We start from the raw sequence: 20,560 nt of genomic DNA, 5'->3' as shown, positions 1-20,560 counted from the left end.
AAAATCCGATGTCATTTCACATACGTTATATGGCCAAAAGTATGTGGACACCCATTCTGATTATTGAGTTCAGGTGTTTCAGCCACACCAATTGTTAACAGGTGCATAAAATCAAGCACATAGCCATGCAATCTCCATAGACAAACCTTGGAAGTAGAATGGGTTGTACTGGAGAGCTCAGTGACTTTAAACGTGGCACTGTCATAGGATGTCATCTTTGCCACAAGTCAGTTCACGAAATTTCTGCCCTGCTAGATCTGCCCCGGTCAACTGTAAGTGCTATTATTGTCAAGTGGAAGCACCTAGGAGCAACAACAGCTCAGCCACAAAGTGGTAGACCACTCAAACTTACAGAGCGGGGCTGCCGAGTGCTGAATAGTAGCAAGTAAAAGCCACCTATCCTCTGTTGAATCACTCACTACAGAGTTCCAAACTGTCTCTGGCTGCAACATCAGCACAAGAACTGTGTGTCAGGAGTTTCATGAAATGGGTTTCCATGGTCAAGCAGCTGCACACAAGCCCAACATCACTATGCGCAATACCAAGCAACGGCTGGAGTGGTGCAAAGCATGCCGCCACTGGACTCTGGAGCAGTGGAAACACTTTCTCTGGAGTGATGAATCACGCTTCACTATCTGGCAGTCTGATGGACGAATCTGGGTTTGACAGATGACAGGAGAGTGCTACCTACTGGAATGCACAGTGCCTACTGTAAAGCTTGGTGGAGGAGGGATAATGGTCTGGGGCTGTTTTTCAGGGTTTGGGCTAGGCCCCTTAGTTCCAGTGAAGGGTAACATTAATGCTCCAGCATACAAAGACATTTTAGACAATTGTATGCTTCCAACTTCGTGGCAACAGTTTGGGGAAGGCCCTTTCCTGTTCCAGCATGACTGTGCCCCTGTGCACAAAGCAACGTCCTTAAAGACATGGTTTGACAAGTTTGGTGTGGAGGAACTCCAGTGGCCTGCACAGAGCCCTGACGTCAAACCCCATTGAACACCTTTGAGATGAATTAAAATGCTGATTGCGAGCCAGCCCTTCTCGTCCAACATCAGTGCCTGACCTCACAAATGCTGTTTTGGCTGAATGGGCACAAATTCCCACAGACACACTCCAAAATCCTTCCCAGAAGAGTGGAGGCTGTTATAGCTGCGGGGGGGGGGGGCAACTTCATATCAATGCCCATGGTTTTGGAATGGGATGTCCAATAAACTCATATAGATGTGATGATCAGGTGTCCACATACTTTTGGCCATATAGTGTATTTAATACAATGAATACGTTCAATTAGTTGTCCTTGAAGGGGTGTGTACAAAGTGGTATAGAGGTTTCAACTGAACTTCAAAAATGATGGACTGACAACACCTGTTCTAATTCATATTTTGCAGGCCATTGAAAATTTGCCCTCTACTCTCTTCTTCTGAGGAGAAGAAGCTATAAAAAGGTGTAAGAATAACAGGATGTTCTTTGACCTTTGAGGAATGTGGAAATGGCCCTTCAAGTCCATCTGTGAGCGCATGAAGAGTGAGACCACATGTTGTTCCCATCAGTTATTAATTTGACTCTGTGTCTGATGCACTTTAAAAATAATAACAGATTTCATTGCACTTTACAATTTCCACAGCATTTTTGGGGGGTCTGCCATAGACTAGAGATATTCAATAGAAATTATTACTGGAGTGTAGGCTTACTAAGGAATGTGTCTCCTTTTGTCAGAAGAGGCCTGTGAAACAGGAAAAGAAGTTAAAATCACCCACTGAAGAGGCAACCTGGGGTTTCCAGCTGGTATGAATCACAAATGATGATGCAAGACCTGAAAGAATGCAACAGGATCACATCACTTTTAAACTATGGGAAGCCTTGACCGACATTATTCAACTCAAAGACTCTTTTCAACTCAAAAAGTGCTTTATTTTCATGACAGTCAAGTAGCATTATTTGTCAAAGCAATTATACGTAGGTGTGACAACAAAAAGTATATGTCAGAACATAACATGATTTTGTTAATGTAGTTCTTTGTTCAGTTTCGGCCATCATTTGTTTAAATCTAACAGTGCTAACTGGTTCTGCAGCCAGGACTTTACAGGGCAAATGCAGGTAGGTAAAAGCACCGCCCCAAAGGTAATCTGAACTCTAAATCAGTGACTGAAAACTAGAGATCTCAACACTTTTACTGTTGCTGGAACCAAAACACAAACCAGTGCCTTTACTCGGACATAACACACCACAGGGATATTCTACAGATCCTAATTCAAGTCATAATAACTCAACATATCTGGGTTTATAGTGGTTAAAATCATTGTGTTATGTTAAATGTTAAATAAGTGCTTTTATAAGTAGCCAAAGGCTAAGTTTATACTGTATGTTCCTCAGTCCAAACAAAACAAAATTTCAGACAAGCATGCTTATAAGTTACATTTTTTATTCCAGCAGAAATCTTTCTGTCATGCTTTCTTTTTGAAGACTGTTTTTTCCTTTGTATGAATGTTCTTCCTCCATGTGCCACACCAGCTCTCGACTCTCAACTCTCCCAAGCTCTGATAGTCCTTGAAAATCTGTTCCGCAGTCTGAGTCTGGCCCCGCTGGGCTTCCAAGGTCAGGAAAGCAGGAGGCTGCATGAAAGTTGCAGGCCTCTGAACCAGAAGTGACCATAGACTGAGTAAAAACAGATCTTTCTAGTACTTTCATTCCCCATTTCCTGATGTTCTTGAAATCCAATATGAGAAAAGCATAATTTCTTTTACCATTTTCTTCTTTAGGTCTGTCAGAAAAAAAATATCACATTTTTTCCTTCAAAGCAGAGGTTCCTTGAAACAAGTGAAAGCTGGGTCCAGTGCCTTGTCTTTTTCTGCTACAGAACCCAGCACTTGCAGGACTCTCCTTTAAATACACACACATAAAAAGTCTGCTGTGTTTACTTATCACCCATGTCAGGGTCTAGTACTAGGCAAAGGAGCATGCTGAGTGCTGGGAGTCAGGGGCTTGGCGAGATTATCGACACAGGATGCCAGTGGATATCAGGATAGTTTATTTTGGAGATGTTTCGTTGTGCTAGATGACATTCTCAAAGAGTTGCATGGAACTCATAATGTCCTCATCCTAGGGTAAAGGCAAGAGTGGAAGGGGAGAGAAAATTAGGGTAGAGACATCAATACAAAGTGACAGCATAAATGTCATGTATTACAGACATGTCAATTATAAATTATATTACATTACAGTATTGGCATTTAACAGACGCTCTTATCCTGAGAAACCTACACAGGTTACAGTTTTTACAGGTCTTATCTTTTCAAAGATATCCGTCATACAGCTGGATATTTACTGAGGAAATTGTGGGTTAAGTACCTTGCCCAAGGGTACAGCAACAGTGCCCGGGTGGGGAATTGATCCAGCAAACTCTTGGTTACAAGTCTTACTCCTTACCACTACACCACACTTGTCAGAATTTTCTTTTATATACATTAGAAATTAAATGTCATGCTGTAGCACATATCGTACAGGTTCATATAGTGTACACATAACACAAACAAACAATGACAAACATTGTCAGGATACATTGCCATCACTGTGGCGACAATGCATGCATCATTATCTGTGGAATGTGTTTGCATAATGTAATGTAAAAAGTGTATGTCACAGTGTTTGCCGTGGTGTGGCAGAGCTGTGCATTGGTACAGTGCATGGGTGTTCCTCTCACTGTTCTCTCCATTGAAGAGTCAGTGTGTGATTTGCTGGGTATTTCTGTGCCATGTTACGCCAGCAGCTGTGCCCCTGTGCGCACAGAAATAAACCGTTCCCAGGGGGTCAGTTGGTGGCACTACCTTCTGACAGGTCTCTATGAACTCATCAATGGTCACCACTCCGTCTCGGTTTCTGTCCATTTTCTGAAAAAAAAAGGGAGGAAGGATAGCAAGGAACATGGTGTTGGTGTATGGTGTTGTGTTTAACCTTCACTGGTCCACCAGAGTGAATCAGTGAGCTTTGTAAGCATTCGGGGGCTAAATGCTACAAGAACCCTATTTTTCACTAAACCCATGCAAGGGAAGGACAAGGAAATAGAGGATATACTTCAGCACAAAATAAAAATGGCACAGTACAAACAAGTAATGACTTTTTTGCTAACACATTTCCTCTTCATTGTCCCAAACATGCAACTTCATTACTGCAAAGTGCCATGTTGCCATCCACAATACAATCATAGTAGTTGACAAGAGCTTTTGACAAGCAACATGCAGTACTTTTTGAAGCATGACTAGTCATAACAGGTAATGCTGGTCACTGTACTGCAAGTTTATGAACACTTATGTTCATATAATATTATGTGTTATAAAAGTGTTATACATTTTAAAGTGTTATAAAGGTGTTATAAAATTGATGGATGACATAAACCATGCATAACAAATGACTGCATAACACTTTATAAGAAAGTACTACATAAGAACAGAGCAGGGGGAATCACCTGGAAGAACTTTTCAACATGTTCAAAGGGGGCGTCATCCCTCACACTAGGGGAGGTGTACCTGCCCATCATGTCGTAGATTGATTTCATGATCGCCAGCATCTCCTGTGGGCCAACAACCACAGCCACAGAGCAGCAATGTTGGGGGAAGCAGGTGTGGCAGGTGGTCATTGGACAAGAGACACATAAAGTACAAACAGTGAATGGGCCCATTGTCCTTTTTATTCCCCTGTAAAGTGTGAGTGGCAAATAAAACTGATCACTGCCTAACTTATAGAGGTGGTACAGAGTTTTGGTAATGGAATGCTTAGGATGTTCAACATAAAAGTCTAGAGTTTCATATCTCGTAACTGAAGAGAGTCTTTGCTACCTCTTTGGTGATGTAGCCGTCCTTGTTGATGTCGTAGAGGTTGAAAGCCCAATTGAGTTTCTCTGTCACAGAGCCTCTTAAGAGCACAGAGAGTCCAATCACAAAATCCTGCAAATAATTTTCACCAAATAAAGAGCCAGAAGATAACTACATCTGTAATATATGATACTAACATTTTAATATTTCTTATATTTTTGGTTTATAGTTTAACATTTGATTTTTTTCACAGATAAACATTTTTCAGAAAAGAGTAGAAGTCTTTCTCACCTCAAACCGGATAGAACCATTTCTGTCTATATCAAATGCATTAAACAGGAAATGAGCATACGTTGTAGCATCTGTGGGGTGGAGGAAGACAGGGAGAGACCGAGGGATAGGAGGGGAAAAAGAGACAGGGCTGATAAATATGTTGAATTGTCAGAATGCCTATCTACATTCACTATACATCCTACACTGTTACAGGTTGCAGGATTCCTTTTTTCACTCATTGAATGATACTTACTAGTCGTATGAGTCCTGCTTTATTGGAATAAATCTCTTTCATTTGTTTACCTGTTTATTTTCCACTCTGCCACTCTACCCTTCTTGGTACTTTACCACACTGAGCCCCCCCCCCCCCCCCCCCCCCCCCCCAGAGTGACTGCCAGGGCCTTGGATCAGTGCTTTATTTAACCACAATAAAATGAGAGTGTGATATGATGCCTACCTCCTTGAGGAAAGAACTGGGAATAGATAGACTTGAAGGTCTCTTCATCCACCAGTCCACTGGGACACTCCTGTGAGAGGGGCAGTGAGAAAATAAGCTGTGGGTTGTGAGTGCACATGCGCGAACACAGACAAAAACACACACATAGACATACACACAGACACACACACACACACACACATAGAGGCAGATCACAGAAGATCCACTACAACTATAAGAAAGCTTGGGTAGCTCAAGGTCTATGAGATATCATAGAGCTACAGATATTCTATATATTGGGCAGATATTCAAGTCTGCATGCTACACACTGAAAGCTCTGTGTTATGATTTGCTGGCTCATTATGAACATTCTTGAAGGAATGTGATCTAAAACAGCGCATCCATAGCTACACAGCATAACAACACAGACAGTGCTGAAATGTCTGTAATGCGGGATGGAAAGAACAAAGGAGCTGAAAAGCTTGTCATTACATACAACATCTGTGATGTTCTGTATATCTATGGTACCCTCCCTGTGATCAAGCAGCTCCACAGCCCCACCCAATTCCTAGCTTCACCCCCCAGCCTCACATTCTTGAATCCTCTGTAGAGTGACTGCAGCTCCTTCCTGGTAAACTTGGTCTGGGCTTGCAGCTGCTCCAACCCCTCTGGCTGATGCCGCACCGTAGACAACTCCAGGTCACTGTCACTGCTGTCTGTGAGAGAGACAGGAAGAGGGAGTGGAAGAGATCAAGAGAGTGAGTGGGCAGGAGGAAAGGAAGATGATAGGTGAAAATGGGAGAGAAAGTGAAAAAAGAAAGAGAATCAGGGAAGGGAATGAAGAGGAGGAGGAGAGAAAGGGGTGACTCAGAGAGGAGAATAGAAAGAAAGAACTACAGAGATTGACCATGGATAAAAAGACATAGGGCACAGATAGAAGAGTGGAACAGGAAGCTGGAGTGACACAGTTGTGGCCAAGAAAGATTGAGTGACACAGGTTTTGGAGTGGTACAGTCAGAACAGAGGTCACAGTGTAGATGGTTAGTAGGGAGATACAGAAACCCAAGTGTTTGGATTCACACAGGGTGAAAACTCACCATCTGTGGGATATGCGCAATCATGTAGAGGGAGAGAGAGACATAGACAGAGAGACAGAGGGAGAGGAGAGAAAAGGAGTTGGAAAGAGTGAGAGAGAAAAAACAGAAAAGACTCCAATTACACCGAAGCACCACTTTTCTATCATTTGAATTGGAACCGACGGAAGACAGAAAGGGAAGTGAAGAGATTGAGGAAGAGAATGAGAAACAGTGACGAAGCCATTAATCCCCTGTGGTGTGTCACTTTTTTTTAAGACCAATTGCCCACCTTTGATCCGTGTGTTACTGTACACTGATGCACCTGAAAAATGTAGAAGTACTGAAAAGTCTTGACCCTCCCCCACCCTACTAACCTCCCCAAATATATCACAACAGATAATGTCCTTGCTGATGGATGCTGGATGAGTCAAAGAAGCTTCATCAGTCTTTTAACACTGATGTTGGGGAATGGGGAAATAAACACAAATAGACGACATCCCTTCTTCTTATTCTTTGCCAGCATTACTCAAAATCCACACTTTCCATGCTCACTTAGCATATACCTCCTTAGACAAGTGATGCAAACAGAGGAAAAAATTGGCAAACATATAAATGCAGACACTGGGGTGAAGAGAGAGGTAGGAGATCAGCAAAAAAGGAGGGGGAGGAATGTGAAAGGGACTTCTTCCCCTCTGCAGGATTGTCTGGCTTGGTGTGCTTGCTGTTAGGTTGCATAGTGACTTCTGACCCACTGGAGCGGGAATCCCTTAGTCAGCTCACGTGGAGCGGCACCCAAAAATTGTGGTTATTATGCCACTATAGTATGGAAGCATTCTTCAGGGAGAAAGGAAGAGGATGCACATTCATTGCTGGGGCAAAAGCTACAACAGCTTTCTTTTAATTTCTGCTTTTTCTGTTGCTTGCATCTTGTAACAATGTGGATTTTTCCTCTTTTAAGGGAAACACTGTGAAAAGTTCAGCTGTTATGTATGAATTGTTGCAGTCAGTTTGGAAGCAGGGAAGCTAAATGAGGGAATGAAGGGAGAGTAGGAGGAAGGGGTGGAGAGTGGGACAGGCACAAAAATATGAGTGCACAAAAGTAGGGGGAGGAGTAATTCCCTGATGCATGTATAGTGTCCTTCAGAACCCCCAGCGACAGAGAGCAAGGGTCCATATTTAGCTGGCCGTAAGGCCAGCTCAATACCACATGTATAATTAATGGGAGGTAATGCTGGAACTGGCCAGGGGTAGGTGCTGACTCCCTCAATGGCCAAAAGAAGGGACCAAAAGAGAGAAAAAGACAGAGATAGAGTGAACAAGCCTGGGAACAGAGGGGAGAGGGGCAAAACCCACATACCTGCTAGGTGAAAAGGGAGATGGAAACGGGAGGGCAGAGGAGAAGCAGGGATTCAAAAAGTCAAGCAGAAAATACAGGGAGAATGAACCTGAGTTGAGACCTGCGGTTTAAGTAAGATCATTAAAGACAGCAGGGAGAAATTTGAGGATTCTGAGACACTCTGCATTGAGTGTGACATTACTGTTAGTGAGGGGCAGCAGGCCAATTCTGTGTGTTAGTGACATCTGTTTGAAAGTTGTAAAGTATATCAACAGGAAGCCTGCAATAAGTGCAAACTCTCTCCTTATCTGTGCATTTGCAAACCACACACAGATCTCCCCTCCTATGATAAAGGTAGACATTAAAATATAAAATCCAAAGTATGAAGACTATAACATACACATGCCCGCACTTATGCACACACACAAGCATGCATGCACACATGCACTCACCCACCCCCATAGACATACACACCACAAATATATTGATGTGTGTGCGTGTGTGCACTGATTATTTTTTTTATTACATGCCACATGTAATTTCACACATACGTTATACTGTAGAGCATATTGAAACCTAGCATATCTTACAAATAATATTTCACATATAAACAGACCAGTTTGTAATGGATAGGTCTGGTCATCGTAGAGGGGTGGCTTGAGGTGTATGCATGGATCTGCCTGATATGTACCTTGAACACATCGTCCAGCCACAGACAAACCAGAGGTTTATCCAGATAAATAAAATCCTTCCGTCTGTTAGTGCAAAGACAGCCCTGGAGACACAAGCCGGGACCAATGTCTCAAGTGATCCCCAGACCTAGTGAGGTAAGCGGCCTTGTTAGCGATGTCTCAAAGACAAAAGGACCTCTTTCATCACACAGCGCTCAAGGAGGCATTTTACACTATGGTTAAACCAGCAGCAAGAACACTATACAGCTCATGCAGTTACCTGCTGGACTGCACTAGGGTTGGACTTTGGATAAGGTTTAAAACTGGGGTCATGTATAGGGTTGGGGTTAGGGGAAGGAATGGAGGTGAAGAGTGGGATCATTTGTACAAGAAAGAAACCTGAAAATTGGTATTTCACATTAGTTAGAATGTATATAGCATATCATATTTAATTAGCATGTTCACATGCAGCAATTGCACAATAGATACACAGTCTTTTCAATGTAATGACATCTATTCTCCTAAGAGAGGTTGGCTGGTGGCTGATGGTGCTGTGATTGGACAAGGTATTAGATCAACATAGTCTGCAGATGTTCAGTGGGTCTGTGACAACAGAAGAGACTAAAATGATAAGGCTGCAAGTAAAAAAAATAAAAAAGTGTATTTTGATTTTCTTTCTCTAGTTTTACAGGTCCTTTAACCTCAGTGACACTAGCATGTCTATCTGCTCACTATGACTAAAAAGAATAAAAATCACACTGGAAAGCCAGCAGTATTAATCCTGGAAAATGTGAGGTGTCAGTTTTCCAGTTTGAGGGTTGAAGTGTCACCACACTGTTAGATACATGACCTGAAGGAGTGACTACCACAGTCTTATAACCCCCAGCCTTGCCTCTATCTTCTGATGTCAAAATGGTCAACAAGTCACAATGGCCAGGTTTATGTCAGTTTGTGCTATCACTGATATAAGCAAACTGACAGCAGTATCAACAGCAGTACTGTTCCCCTCCTATTTAAAACCAAAATAGCTACTCCCTGCACTCTCCCCTACGTTGCGTAACGTGCGTGTGGACTGAAGGAGATGCTCCTGTCCTGTTACTACAGTGCAAACAGGGCTCCCATAACCAAATCCTTACCTTCCATGGACATTGGTTCCAAGATGCCAAACTGCTTGAGCACGGCCACAAACAGAATGATGACCACGCCGACAGCAAACAGCTCCATGCCCTGCATCCCCATGACCGGTTGCTGGGGACAAAGCTGTGTGCTAGACTGGGGAGGTGGAGCTGGCTCGTGTTGACTCCCAGAGAGAGTTAGCTAGGACTAGTGGACACTTGCAGTAAGGTTGGTGCTGAAAGTAACGTGGACCAGTCCGGTGAGACTCACAAAGTAAACTGGAACAATGTAGGCCATTCTGAGACGACAAAATCTCAACAGTGAGCTGGCGTCACAGCGGGAATTACAGTCTGGTCACAGTCACAGTTTCTGGAGAATGTTCTCATTTTTTGCCTGCTAGAATTCTCCTCACCCTTCTTGACCCCTCATGAACGGACAAACACACTGAGACACAAAGGTACAAGTCTATTTACCAGACACAGAATGCCATTGATCACAGAGAGTCCAAGGATGTATCCTTCTCCAAATCACACTGTCACATCCCTGAAAAGGACTCTACTGCAACTAGTTCAGTGCAACAGTTGAAGGAAAGTAATTGATTTTCCACAATATCACAAAATTGTCATCCACATTTCCAAGCTTTGACTTATAGTGTTTACTAGTCCTTATGCCATGCTGCACAGCTGACACAATAACTGGGAGACATGCTAATCTACTGAAACTTTGAATCACAAGCACTTCGCACACAGACACACACAGGTGCTTCAAACAGAATGTAATCTTCTAAAAATCACATTTAGAAATTAATATTTTACTTTCTATCAAGCCTTGTTTCAGCCAGTGCATTAAGAACAGATCAGCACAAATGGTGGCTGAACTAATCTCTCCTCTCCTTCCCTTTCTCCTCCTAATGTACTCCCCCACTCCAAAGGAATACCAAATTAATGAACAAGGTCGTGCTTAAAAACCCTTGAGTGCCAAATTCAAATGATTCTTTATCAATATCTCATTTTTCATTCACCTCTCATGATATTTTTCCTCAGTGTCCTATGCATGCCACCTCATCAGCTGTTTCTCCTGTGGAAGCTCTCCTGGTAAGTTTTCAGCTTTCTCATGCTGTTTTTTTCTCTCTCATTCTTTCTCTCATGTCTTTCAGTCAAATCCAGGTGTTAGTCTGGTCATGCTATCCTCCATGCTGTCTTGGCTTCCAGCAGAAGCAAATGAACTGGTGTGTTTTTGATGCAAATAAGATGATCAGAATATGTCCAGTTTTGTTGTGTTCAAGTCCCATGCAGTCAAACCATATTTATACTATTTCTCCTCCACTTGTATTCCCAAAGGTGGAGTGCTGACTTGTCTCTCTCTCACTCGCATCTTCTCTCTGTCTCTCCTTTGATTGCTGTGATTTTATTGGCTGCCTTGTCCAATGACTCTTGTGCTCTCAGGTCCCGAAATTCATGTCAAGGGCTGCTCTTTCCATCTCCTCAATTTATACTCCCCTCCCCCCTCTTCCTCAGTCTCTCTCTCTCTCTCAATACTGTAAGAGTAACTACAGACTCTTGAACTTGGAAGCCCTCTCTTTCTCTCTCTCTCTCCTGCTCTCTCTCTGTCTGTCCTACACTACAACAAAGCACTAATAATTTTTGGCGAGCCCTGTGGCTTTCTCTCTAATGCTCTCCAATGAGTTAGAACTAAAGATTCTTGGGAACTAGAAAACTCGGGACCTCTCCTATTTCCTTGTTCTTTCTCTCTGTCTCACATCCTTCTCACTTAATCTATCTCTCTTTCTTTCCCTCTCTCACTCTCTCTTTCCCATCTCTCCAGTTTCTGCCTCAGTGCCTAGAAACATTTTCTTCTACTAAGCCCAAAGAGGCAGAGATGAAGAGGATTTCTTTCTGAGGACATCCCCTCTATCCCCCCCTCCCTCTCCCCTTCCCTCCACTTCCCCCTCCTCTTCCTCTGGACCATATCCCCAAAGCTGACACTACTGTCTGAATGAATGCTTTTGTACACATATTCTCTGTCTTTCGGACACTCTTTTGGCTGTTCTAAAAGAAACACAGCATCTCTTCACCGATGTTCCCCTCTCAGTTTTTCGTTTGCTTGGTTTTGAGAGCTGACAGGTTCTAACAGTCCAATTTAGTTTCATCCTCATCAATATGGCAGTTATTGATTTATCAATATATTACCGGAATAGTAATACAGCTTGTTACAGCAACACACTCACACAACTCTGATGATCCCACTGTTTCTCCCCTATACCTTAGCATTAAATCACCCACATTCATATACGTGCGATTATGTGTGCATTTGGAACTACGTATGTATACTCACATGCTTTTAAGTGCATATATATGTGAATGCTGTTACATAAGTTTGTATATGCACATTTCTATATCCACATTTGCACATGCATGCTAATGCATGCCCAGTTATATGTACACTTGTATATTTGCTCACAGGGCCTAATGTGAGGGACACATTGCGCAGCATGTGATGTGACAGCACCTACATTCAGGTTTTGCCTGTTATGCTGCTGATAATAGATGAGTGGGAGCAACTTCATTTAAAACTATGATATATCTCGATGCCTGGGAGGAATCGTTGCATGAAGAAATGGATTAAAAAGGGAGGGAGGAGCCTCCTTCACTTAAAAGTGCTTTTAATATTTTAACTGACAGCAGCAGATCAATGGCCTCTTTACAGATCTGTGTGCAGGAAAAGACATAAAATGGCAAGACTCAGAAGCAGTCCATAAGGGATGATGAATAAAATCCCCTCCATCTCTCCCTCCTCCCGCTCTCTCTCTTACTCATACTATTTGAGTCATGATAGCTATATCTCCATGTCTCCTATCCTTTTCCAAGATTCCACAAGTAATGTAGATCTAGGCTGGTACGGGAGTATTTTATGCGGACTCCAGGTCTTACAATCCTCCACAGTTTGGTATTTCATGTACCAGGTATTGTCTGTCCACAGCTACAGTTATGACTGGGGAGATCAGACCTCTGTCCAGAGAGATGAGATCACTGGCTGGGCATCGGCCTGGATCACAAAATAGTACAGAAAAGCATATGTGGTTTCATTTATACTTACAAAATTTATGACACAAGAGAGTTGGCCCAGCATGCACTGCTTTGTTGCATATACTGAAGCTGAAGAATGACATCCATGTATCTGTGTGTCTGTCTTCTTGTTTTTTTTTTCCAGAAAAGTAAACCTTTGCAGACAAGGCCACCAATTACAGAGTATCTCTAGGCAGTAGGCGACCATGCTAGGTTTTTAGCCAGATTTTTATGCATTGCTGAAGCTCAGAGGGTGGGCTATACAGAACAGTGTTGCCATGTCCCACCCACGGAGGGTTCCAACTGGGCTGGTGTGTCTTCCTGGCAAAGCAGGGCGAGGGGCTCCAATACCATACCACTATTTCCAACATGTTAAAGTGAGGCAAGGTTTGGCTTTACAATGTTCTGCCACTCAAGCCTGAAGTTTCTGAAAGCCGAGTGTGAAGTGTATCTGTGAGGGGAGTCAAGTCGGTGTGTCAAAATGGTGAGAGGGTCAGTACTGATGTGGCAGACATCTTTGTTGTGGCTCCAGGATTTCTGGGGTAGTGGTAGATTGGGTTTGGTTTGTGTTTTGGCTTGGGCCGTTATGCATTATATATACAGCCGTAAATGTATGAGAGTGTGTCCGTGTCCTCAATTTACAGGCAGGCCTGTCAGAGGTGATCTGCATGTCTACCAGTGCATCTGCATACATGTGTATGTGTGTGTGTGTGTGTGTGCGCGCCTGTGTTTGTGTGTGTGTGTGTGTGTGTGTGTGTGTGTGTGAAAGAGAGAGAGAGAAAGAGAGACAGGAAGGAGAATGGAGAGTTGCTGGTGATGACTTTGCACTCACTAATGCACAGAGTTAACAGCGATGGGAGATGAGGTGGAAGGAGGATAGAGTCAGAGCTAATCGATAAAGGACTTGTACAGTTCACTTTTTGTTTGTGGCTGAGATGGGCATTGGCCAGAAAAGCAATTTACTGGGGAGAAGTGGACAAAGAGAAATGACCACTGCCCTGACTTTAAAGAAAGAAGGCAAAAATCTCTTTTTCTTTAGAATGCCTTGCTCCTAACCTGATGCCCCCCCCCCCCTTACCTTTTGTAAATGTCTACCTTCTTTCATTGTTTTATCTTTAGCCTTAAGGGACTGTTATGGTTTGAATTCTGGTTGGGGGTGCACAGCTGTTGTACACCTGAAAAGAGTGATTATATCGAATGGCTGGGATAAATGTTCAGCTATAAAACGAAAGGGCTCTACTTAAAGTCACAGTGGACAGGGTCCCTGACAGGTAACTAAATAATGTATCACAAAGGCAGCCTCATTCACAGTAATTATATTGTGTATGCCCTTAATGAGTACCTTTATACTTCTGACCTATTACTGACTACCCGCTCTGTTTCAGGGATATAGAGTAGGGATGTATTCAGGAATTGTACAAGCAGGTTGGTGAATGGAATGAATACCAACAGGCAGCTTCCACACGAAAAACAAAGGATGGCTAAAACCACTATGCATTCTGTTGACATAAAAAAGACGAAAGTGTGATTGTTCACTTCAGAAAATTAAGGTTTTCTGTGAAGGACAATATATAATCAAAGCAAAAAAACATCTCAATGTCAAGGATCAATGTGTGATGATAAGTTCATATTGTTATTTTCATTATTATTCAACATTGATGAAACAGGTTCACTATTACATACAGTATATCATACTATCATATATATCATACACCTGGAGAGATCCCTGTAAAAGACGGCTACAGGATGTGAAGTCTAGCTTTTAGTGTATCAGAATGCCATTGACTCCTTGCAGACAAGCATTAAAACACTAACAGGTTTTTAAAAGGTGTAGACAGTGCTGACATTAGGTTCCACTCAAGGGCTCAAGTCATCTTTGGCGTCTGACATTACAAATTATGGTACAGAGGGTGCTCTTTGGAAGCGTGTGCACTGCAATGGAGACTGACAGGAGAGCTCTGGCTGCTGGAGCTAACATGTGCACCAGCTTCATTAGCTCCTGTTTCAAATTTAAAACAATACAAGTACCAATTGGTCATGTTGCAGTCACACTAGCTACCTATTTGGGCTAAACTAAACAGCTAGTTATTTTAATGGTAGGAATGTTGCAAAAAGCATTGTCAGCGTACCAATGGGCTTAAGAGCAAGCTTAAATCGTTAGCTAGCCAACATTGCAAGGTCTGACTAAATTAATTTAGTCAAGATTGATATGATGTGGATAGCTATCATAAAATGTCTGTGAAGTTCCCAAGCTAACCAACTGTTTTAAAAATAACTTATTCATAGGACATTACCAGTAACTTTATGACGCTTCATATAAAAAATTGTTTGATTTTTGATTTTGTTTGTTTGATTTTTGTTTTGATTTTTTTGCTGATGGATACTGTGAAAAAAAACACTGTGAGAAAATAGTCATCTATTGTTCTATGACTTACTGATTTATCCACTAACGTGACTACTCTCTCAGCTTCTTACTCACTCTCACTTTTGCTCGCTCCCTAAATCACTCATTCACTCTCTCCTGCTCACTCCTTACATCACTCATTCACTCTCTCCTGACCACCCCTACATCACTCATTCCTTCACTCATTCACTTGCTCCAACTTAGTCCCTAAATAAGTCACTCATTCACTTATTCACTCGCTCCTTTGTTAAGTCGTCTTCTCCCAACATCCTCATGCCTTGCTTTCCTTCTCTGGATCACAGAGAAACACAAGCCTCAGGCCCTGGCCACTCATTTCCTGATTCCATAAAACACACATACACTTACAGAGCCTTTAGTGCTGCATTAAAAACACTGATATGCAAACAGTTTGATGGCTCAGCATTAGGAGCTGATAGCAACGTTATATTGCCCATGGAGCCAACTTAAAGCCTTGTCCCAGGGGTGCACTGTGCACTGAAACTTCAGCTCTCTGCAATCCAGCTTTAATAAAGCACAATAAGGAAGGCATTATGTTTCATAACTCCAGGCTTTCAATCATGCCACAGATCAGACTCTACATCAACAACAGACTGCTCTGCACTCCACATGTCTCTCTGCTTAGAAGAACAGGAGACTGATGCACAGCTATCATTCCGTTATGCTATCCACTTCACAATAAAGCACTACTCAGAGCTGTCACTACAGAGATCGCAGGGAAAAGTATACAAAGGAAGTCAATCAGCCAGTTTTAAAGACTGGTGGCGCATGCACTACTCCTGGACATGATTGGTGCTGCTGAAATGCACTGTAAAAACCATATGAACAACCAGCAAACAGCAGTCAACTTCAGCAACTTTGGTCCTGTTTTGAAGACAGAGTTCTGAGGGCAAACTGAAGATGTGTCTCTTTAGAACATGGCAGTGCCCCCATGTGGTGAAAGTAATACAGAGCTAAAACCAAAAAAAAAAAAAATAAAATCCAGATTATCCCCAGCTAAAGTAAAAGACCCTTTACAACAAACAATAATGCATGGGTTTGTTCCACCTTTATGGTCATCACAGAAGCAGCTCTGATATCTAGCAGAGTCATATCTAAGCAGTGCAGCTAAAAGAGCCAAGACTCAGACAGACTGTGGCTAAGCTGATGCGCAGTGAGACAGACAGAGAGTCAGTCGCTTTTTTGAGTGATGGAAACATTCAGTGAAACAGACAGATAGGCAGACAGGCAGAAAGTACCTGAGCAATGGTAGCACATAGTAAGACAGACATGTAGACAGTCAGGCTTTACCTTAGTGTTGAAACCGTACAGTTAGACAGACAAACAGGCACAGTCGGTACGTGAGCATAGAACCATGCAGTGAGACAGACAGACCCACAGACAAACAGGCAAACAGAGACAATGTGGCCATCGAGTGTTGGTAGAGTGTATTGAAAGAAAGGCAGTCAGTATTTCAGTGATGGTGTTTAACAGTGAGACGGATGGACAGATTGTCAGTACCTGAGCAATAGTAGAGTATAATGAGACAGACAGTATCTGAGCAATGGTAGAGTGTAATGAGACAGACAGACAGTCAGTACCTGAGCAATGGTAGAGTATAATCATACATACAGACAGACAGACAGTTAGTACCTGAGTAATGGTAGAGTGTAGTGAAACAGACAGACAGGCAGACAGTCAGTACCTGAGCGATGGTACCGTGCAGTGCTGTGTCTGCAGTTGGACAGGAAGCTTTGACAGGAAAACCGTCGCCCCATCTCCATTGACAATGTAGCCATAATCCCCCCCATTGCTCCACACAGCAAATCAAAACTCAAAAAATCCTGTGGAATTCAACCAATAAAGTGACCAATCAGTAAATCAGATAAACCGTACTATGCAAAATTAACAAGCAAAGTGAAAAGAGAAGGACATTAAGATTCTTTTCCTAGGTAAAATCTCTGATCTTTCCAGAGCATTTGAAAAAGACTCAACCAGGTGCATCAGTGACTTTTAAGCCTGTGTGTGTGTGTGTGTGTGTGTGTGTGTGTATATGTGTGTGTGTGTGTGTGTGTGTGTGTGTGTGTGAGGGGAGGGGCATGCCTAGAGAGCAGTGTCAAAGGCAGTGACCAAAGCGTGTGACCTTTCTAATAAAACATCACACAGGCCTCCAGCTCTTCTTTTCTCCATGACCATTTTTATCTGCCCGCCCACTGCTATCCCTTCACCTGCGTTCCCCTCCTCTTCTCTACCTCTCCCTTCATTTCTGCCTCCTGAAGGTCTCTCCATTCTTAAATATGGAGTTAGATAGATAGATGTTCTCTGGACAGGTATCGTGCTAAAATCATTCTTCGGATCAGTCCATGCTGATTCATTTTGAAATACAGACCTGCACAAGTAATGCTTTTGTCTTGAAGATAGTTTTTTGGAAATGGGCATGAAACTACTCTTCATACAATTACTTGTTGACACCATTGTAAAATACAGCAATATGCATCTGAGTTGGTTATCAGGGGACTGTAACATAATTATCTAAGGATCTTAGCATAACCAAAATGTTTATCTCAAGAGCAGGAGATGTATAAAGAGCTTACAGATAACATCAGTATCGCTATTCTAAATTTTAATTCTAAATCCAGTGCTGTGCATGAGGCAGATAATGATCTCGTGATGACTAGGGGCTTGTAGAGCCACCTCAATTTCTCTTTGTTCAAGCCTCTAAAGTTCTAGCTGCCTATTTTTGGGGACAGTACTCAAAATATAAAGCATTCTAAAAGCTTCCAATTCATGGGTGATCATGACAGGCAAAATGCAAAGGAATTTTGTCATTTTGTAGATGCTCGTATTCAGACCGACTTACTGAGAGAACGAAGTGCATAGACTCAATAACACACATGACACATCTGCATGCATGTACAAGCACACACACACAAACATACACACACAGTAAGTGTATGCCTGCATGTACTTACAAACACACACATGCATAGACACACACTCTCTTTCTCTCTCTCTCTCTCACTCACACACATTTAGTATATGAATACCTATACATACAAATACACAAATGCATGCACACATGTACAGTCTTTCTCTTTCACATGACAAAGACACAGAGATGAATATGAACAGATACACAGTGCTTTACATTCCAGGGAATATGCACATGTAACCAGTGGTGCCAGTGGAGCAACAAGGACTGACAAATTGGCAGGCAGACAGAAAAAAAGAATGTGACCAATCAAGGCCTAAACAGTAATGTGCGCAAACAGGTGTGCACAGTGGCAAACACAATTATTAAAATTAAATTATTTTAATTAAATTATCCTCCCCAGCAGATACACAAACTAAGCTGGGCAGAGTTCTGAACAAGTTCTCCAGCATCACGACTAGAGTGAAGAGTTCTGCTGACCTCATCCTGACTCAGCACTTCTCCTTCTGCTTTTAATCCCATTTAACGCCAACAAACCGCCAGGAACCCTTGAAACTTGAGAGATAAAAGAAATGGACTCTCTAGAGTGTCTATGTGAAGCAGCCCGAATGGATTCGCCAGAATCGCAATGCTGCGCTGTATGAATGCATGCTGCTGCTGTTATGAGAATGTGTTTTACAGTACCCTCTCCAAATGTCCTCATCTCTGTACTCTGTGTGAAACTCCTGTGCAGCGAGTGGGAACAGTCTCAACCATTAAAATCCAAACTGCGCCGTGGAACTATAGAAGGAGAGGTGCAGTTTTAAATCCAAAAAAAAAAGCAATGTTAACCCCACTGCACGTGAAAACACCTGTGACAAAGGGAAATATTGACAGAGGAAAATACAATCGGGCAGGAAACATGGCTCACACAGCATTGGCCCCTCTCTTTTGGCTCCCCGCTTCCAGAAAACGGACCTCTTTCACTCTTTTTTCCCAGAGGGAACACTTTGTTTCTTTCATTTTTCCCTTCTCTGCTCTATTTCTCGATAGTGCTATCACAGCAGCGAAAATAACAGCATGTGACGTGGAGTAAACTTCACCATGTCTTCTTTTTTTGCTGAACTAGACTTTTTGAACATGTAGGTTGTAGCTTCAACCCGCCCTCTCTTATAACTCTTCTGCTTGTCTACTGTGCCTCTGGGTTACACTGGGCTATGCTTTGGTCAAATTCATCCGGGCACACAATGGTGTATAGAAACTGCTGACACATACAGGAAGAGTAAGGTAGCTGGAACATCAGGGGTAAGATTGCTTCTGCAATGAGGTGTGACTCTTCAGACAGGGATGTTTATGTCCAAACTCCCTAACTCCATCTCTCCACCTTTGGTCTCTGTTTGGTTTCTTTAAACCTTCCTCTGATCTCTGATCTCCCTTCCATCTCTCTCTCAAAGGTCAGAGATCAAAAGTTCAAAAAACACTTTGCTGGTATGAAATACCACACAGTAAATACTGACAATGCAATAACAAAGCATTAGAACATAACATACATACATTAAATATAGAACACTAACATATAGGAACCTACCAAAAAAAAAAAAAAAAAATTCAGCAATCTTTTAAGTTTATTGCAAGCCACACTGTGCGACATGGATCTAATAAACTTGGGTACGACATCAAGTTTGATGTATGTAGATTGTATAAAGAAGAATAAAATGTCATCAGCGTTTTACCTACGTTTTACCTACGTTTTACCTCCATCTATTACATTTGGGTTTGGCACCAGTGTCGCTTTGATCAGTGCGTCATTTCATGCTGCATTCCTATTGGTTGGTTAGTAGACGTAGGTTGTAGCAGCAGTCACATTGTGAGATGGTCATCCTAAATTTGCTTCTCACTCAGTTTAGACAAATCATCCAAATTGTTTGGTGTCATGGGACCACCATGGCTTTTACAACTCTCCAGAACAGTCAATGTTTTATTAGCTTTCTTCTTCAGATCTTCCTTCTTGTGTAGTGCCAATTTCTTTGCAGAACGTACTGTGGCAAGAAAGTCCGCCTCTAGCTTCTTTACTTGCTAGTTATTTTTGATTTTTAAAATTTAATTCTTCAATATTTTTACCTGACCATTTACCAACACCCTTGATCTTTCTGATTTGCTCATATTTGAATACAGGGACCCCTGAAACATCATAAAAATGACACATTACAAGCAATGGGTGTGGGACTTCTGATGTCTTTGTCAAAACAAGTCTTCTGTGTAGACATGGTTATGCTGAAATAATGAAAAAAACATTAAAATTTCATTGTTTTCGTCTTGATGGCAATATGAATGTACCAGTGCTTTGATTCATTCATTTCTTAATTCAGCAACCTTGAAAACCTATAGAAAGATATATTTCAAGCCATGTTGGTAAATTTCTAAGAAAATTTCCAAAAAAAAAAACCCATGAATTTTTCGCCGCCATTTT

The 20,560-nt window shown here is 42.1% G+C and overlaps 1 protein-coding gene across 1 annotated transcript in view; it reads right to left on the bottom strand.

The window, feature by feature from the left end:
• Nucleotides 1-2,505: 2,505 nt before the first annotated feature.
• LOC118777747 (calsenilin-like) overlaps nt 2,506-20,560 on the bottom strand; it is a 31,584-nt gene continuing 13,529 nt past the window's right edge. Inside the window, exons 3-9 of the mRNA XM_036528887.1 lie at nt 6,106-6,230; nt 5,536-5,605; nt 5,097-5,167; nt 4,830-4,937; nt 4,460-4,564; nt 3,822-3,884; nt 2,506-3,099 (exon numbers count right to left, since the gene is read on the bottom strand). Coding sequence (XP_036384780.1) covers nt 3,052-3,099; nt 3,822-3,884; nt 4,460-4,564; nt 4,830-4,937; nt 5,097-5,167; nt 5,536-5,605; nt 6,106-6,230 — 590 coding nt within the window. The 3' untranslated portion in view covers nt 2,506-3,051. The remainder of the gene's footprint in view (nt 3,100-3,821; nt 3,885-4,459; nt 4,565-4,829; nt 4,938-5,096; nt 5,168-5,535; nt 5,606-6,105; nt 6,231-20,560) is intronic.

This window comes from Megalops cyprinoides, chromosome 5, assembly GCF_013368585.1.
Source record: "Megalops cyprinoides isolate fMegCyp1 chromosome 5, fMegCyp1.pri, whole genome shotgun sequence".
Taxonomy (NCBI): domain Eukaryota; kingdom Metazoa; phylum Chordata; class Actinopteri; order Elopiformes; family Megalopidae; genus Megalops; species Megalops cyprinoides.
Note: the sequence above shows the minus strand (reverse complement) of the source record. Positions and strands in the feature narration are given on the sequence as shown.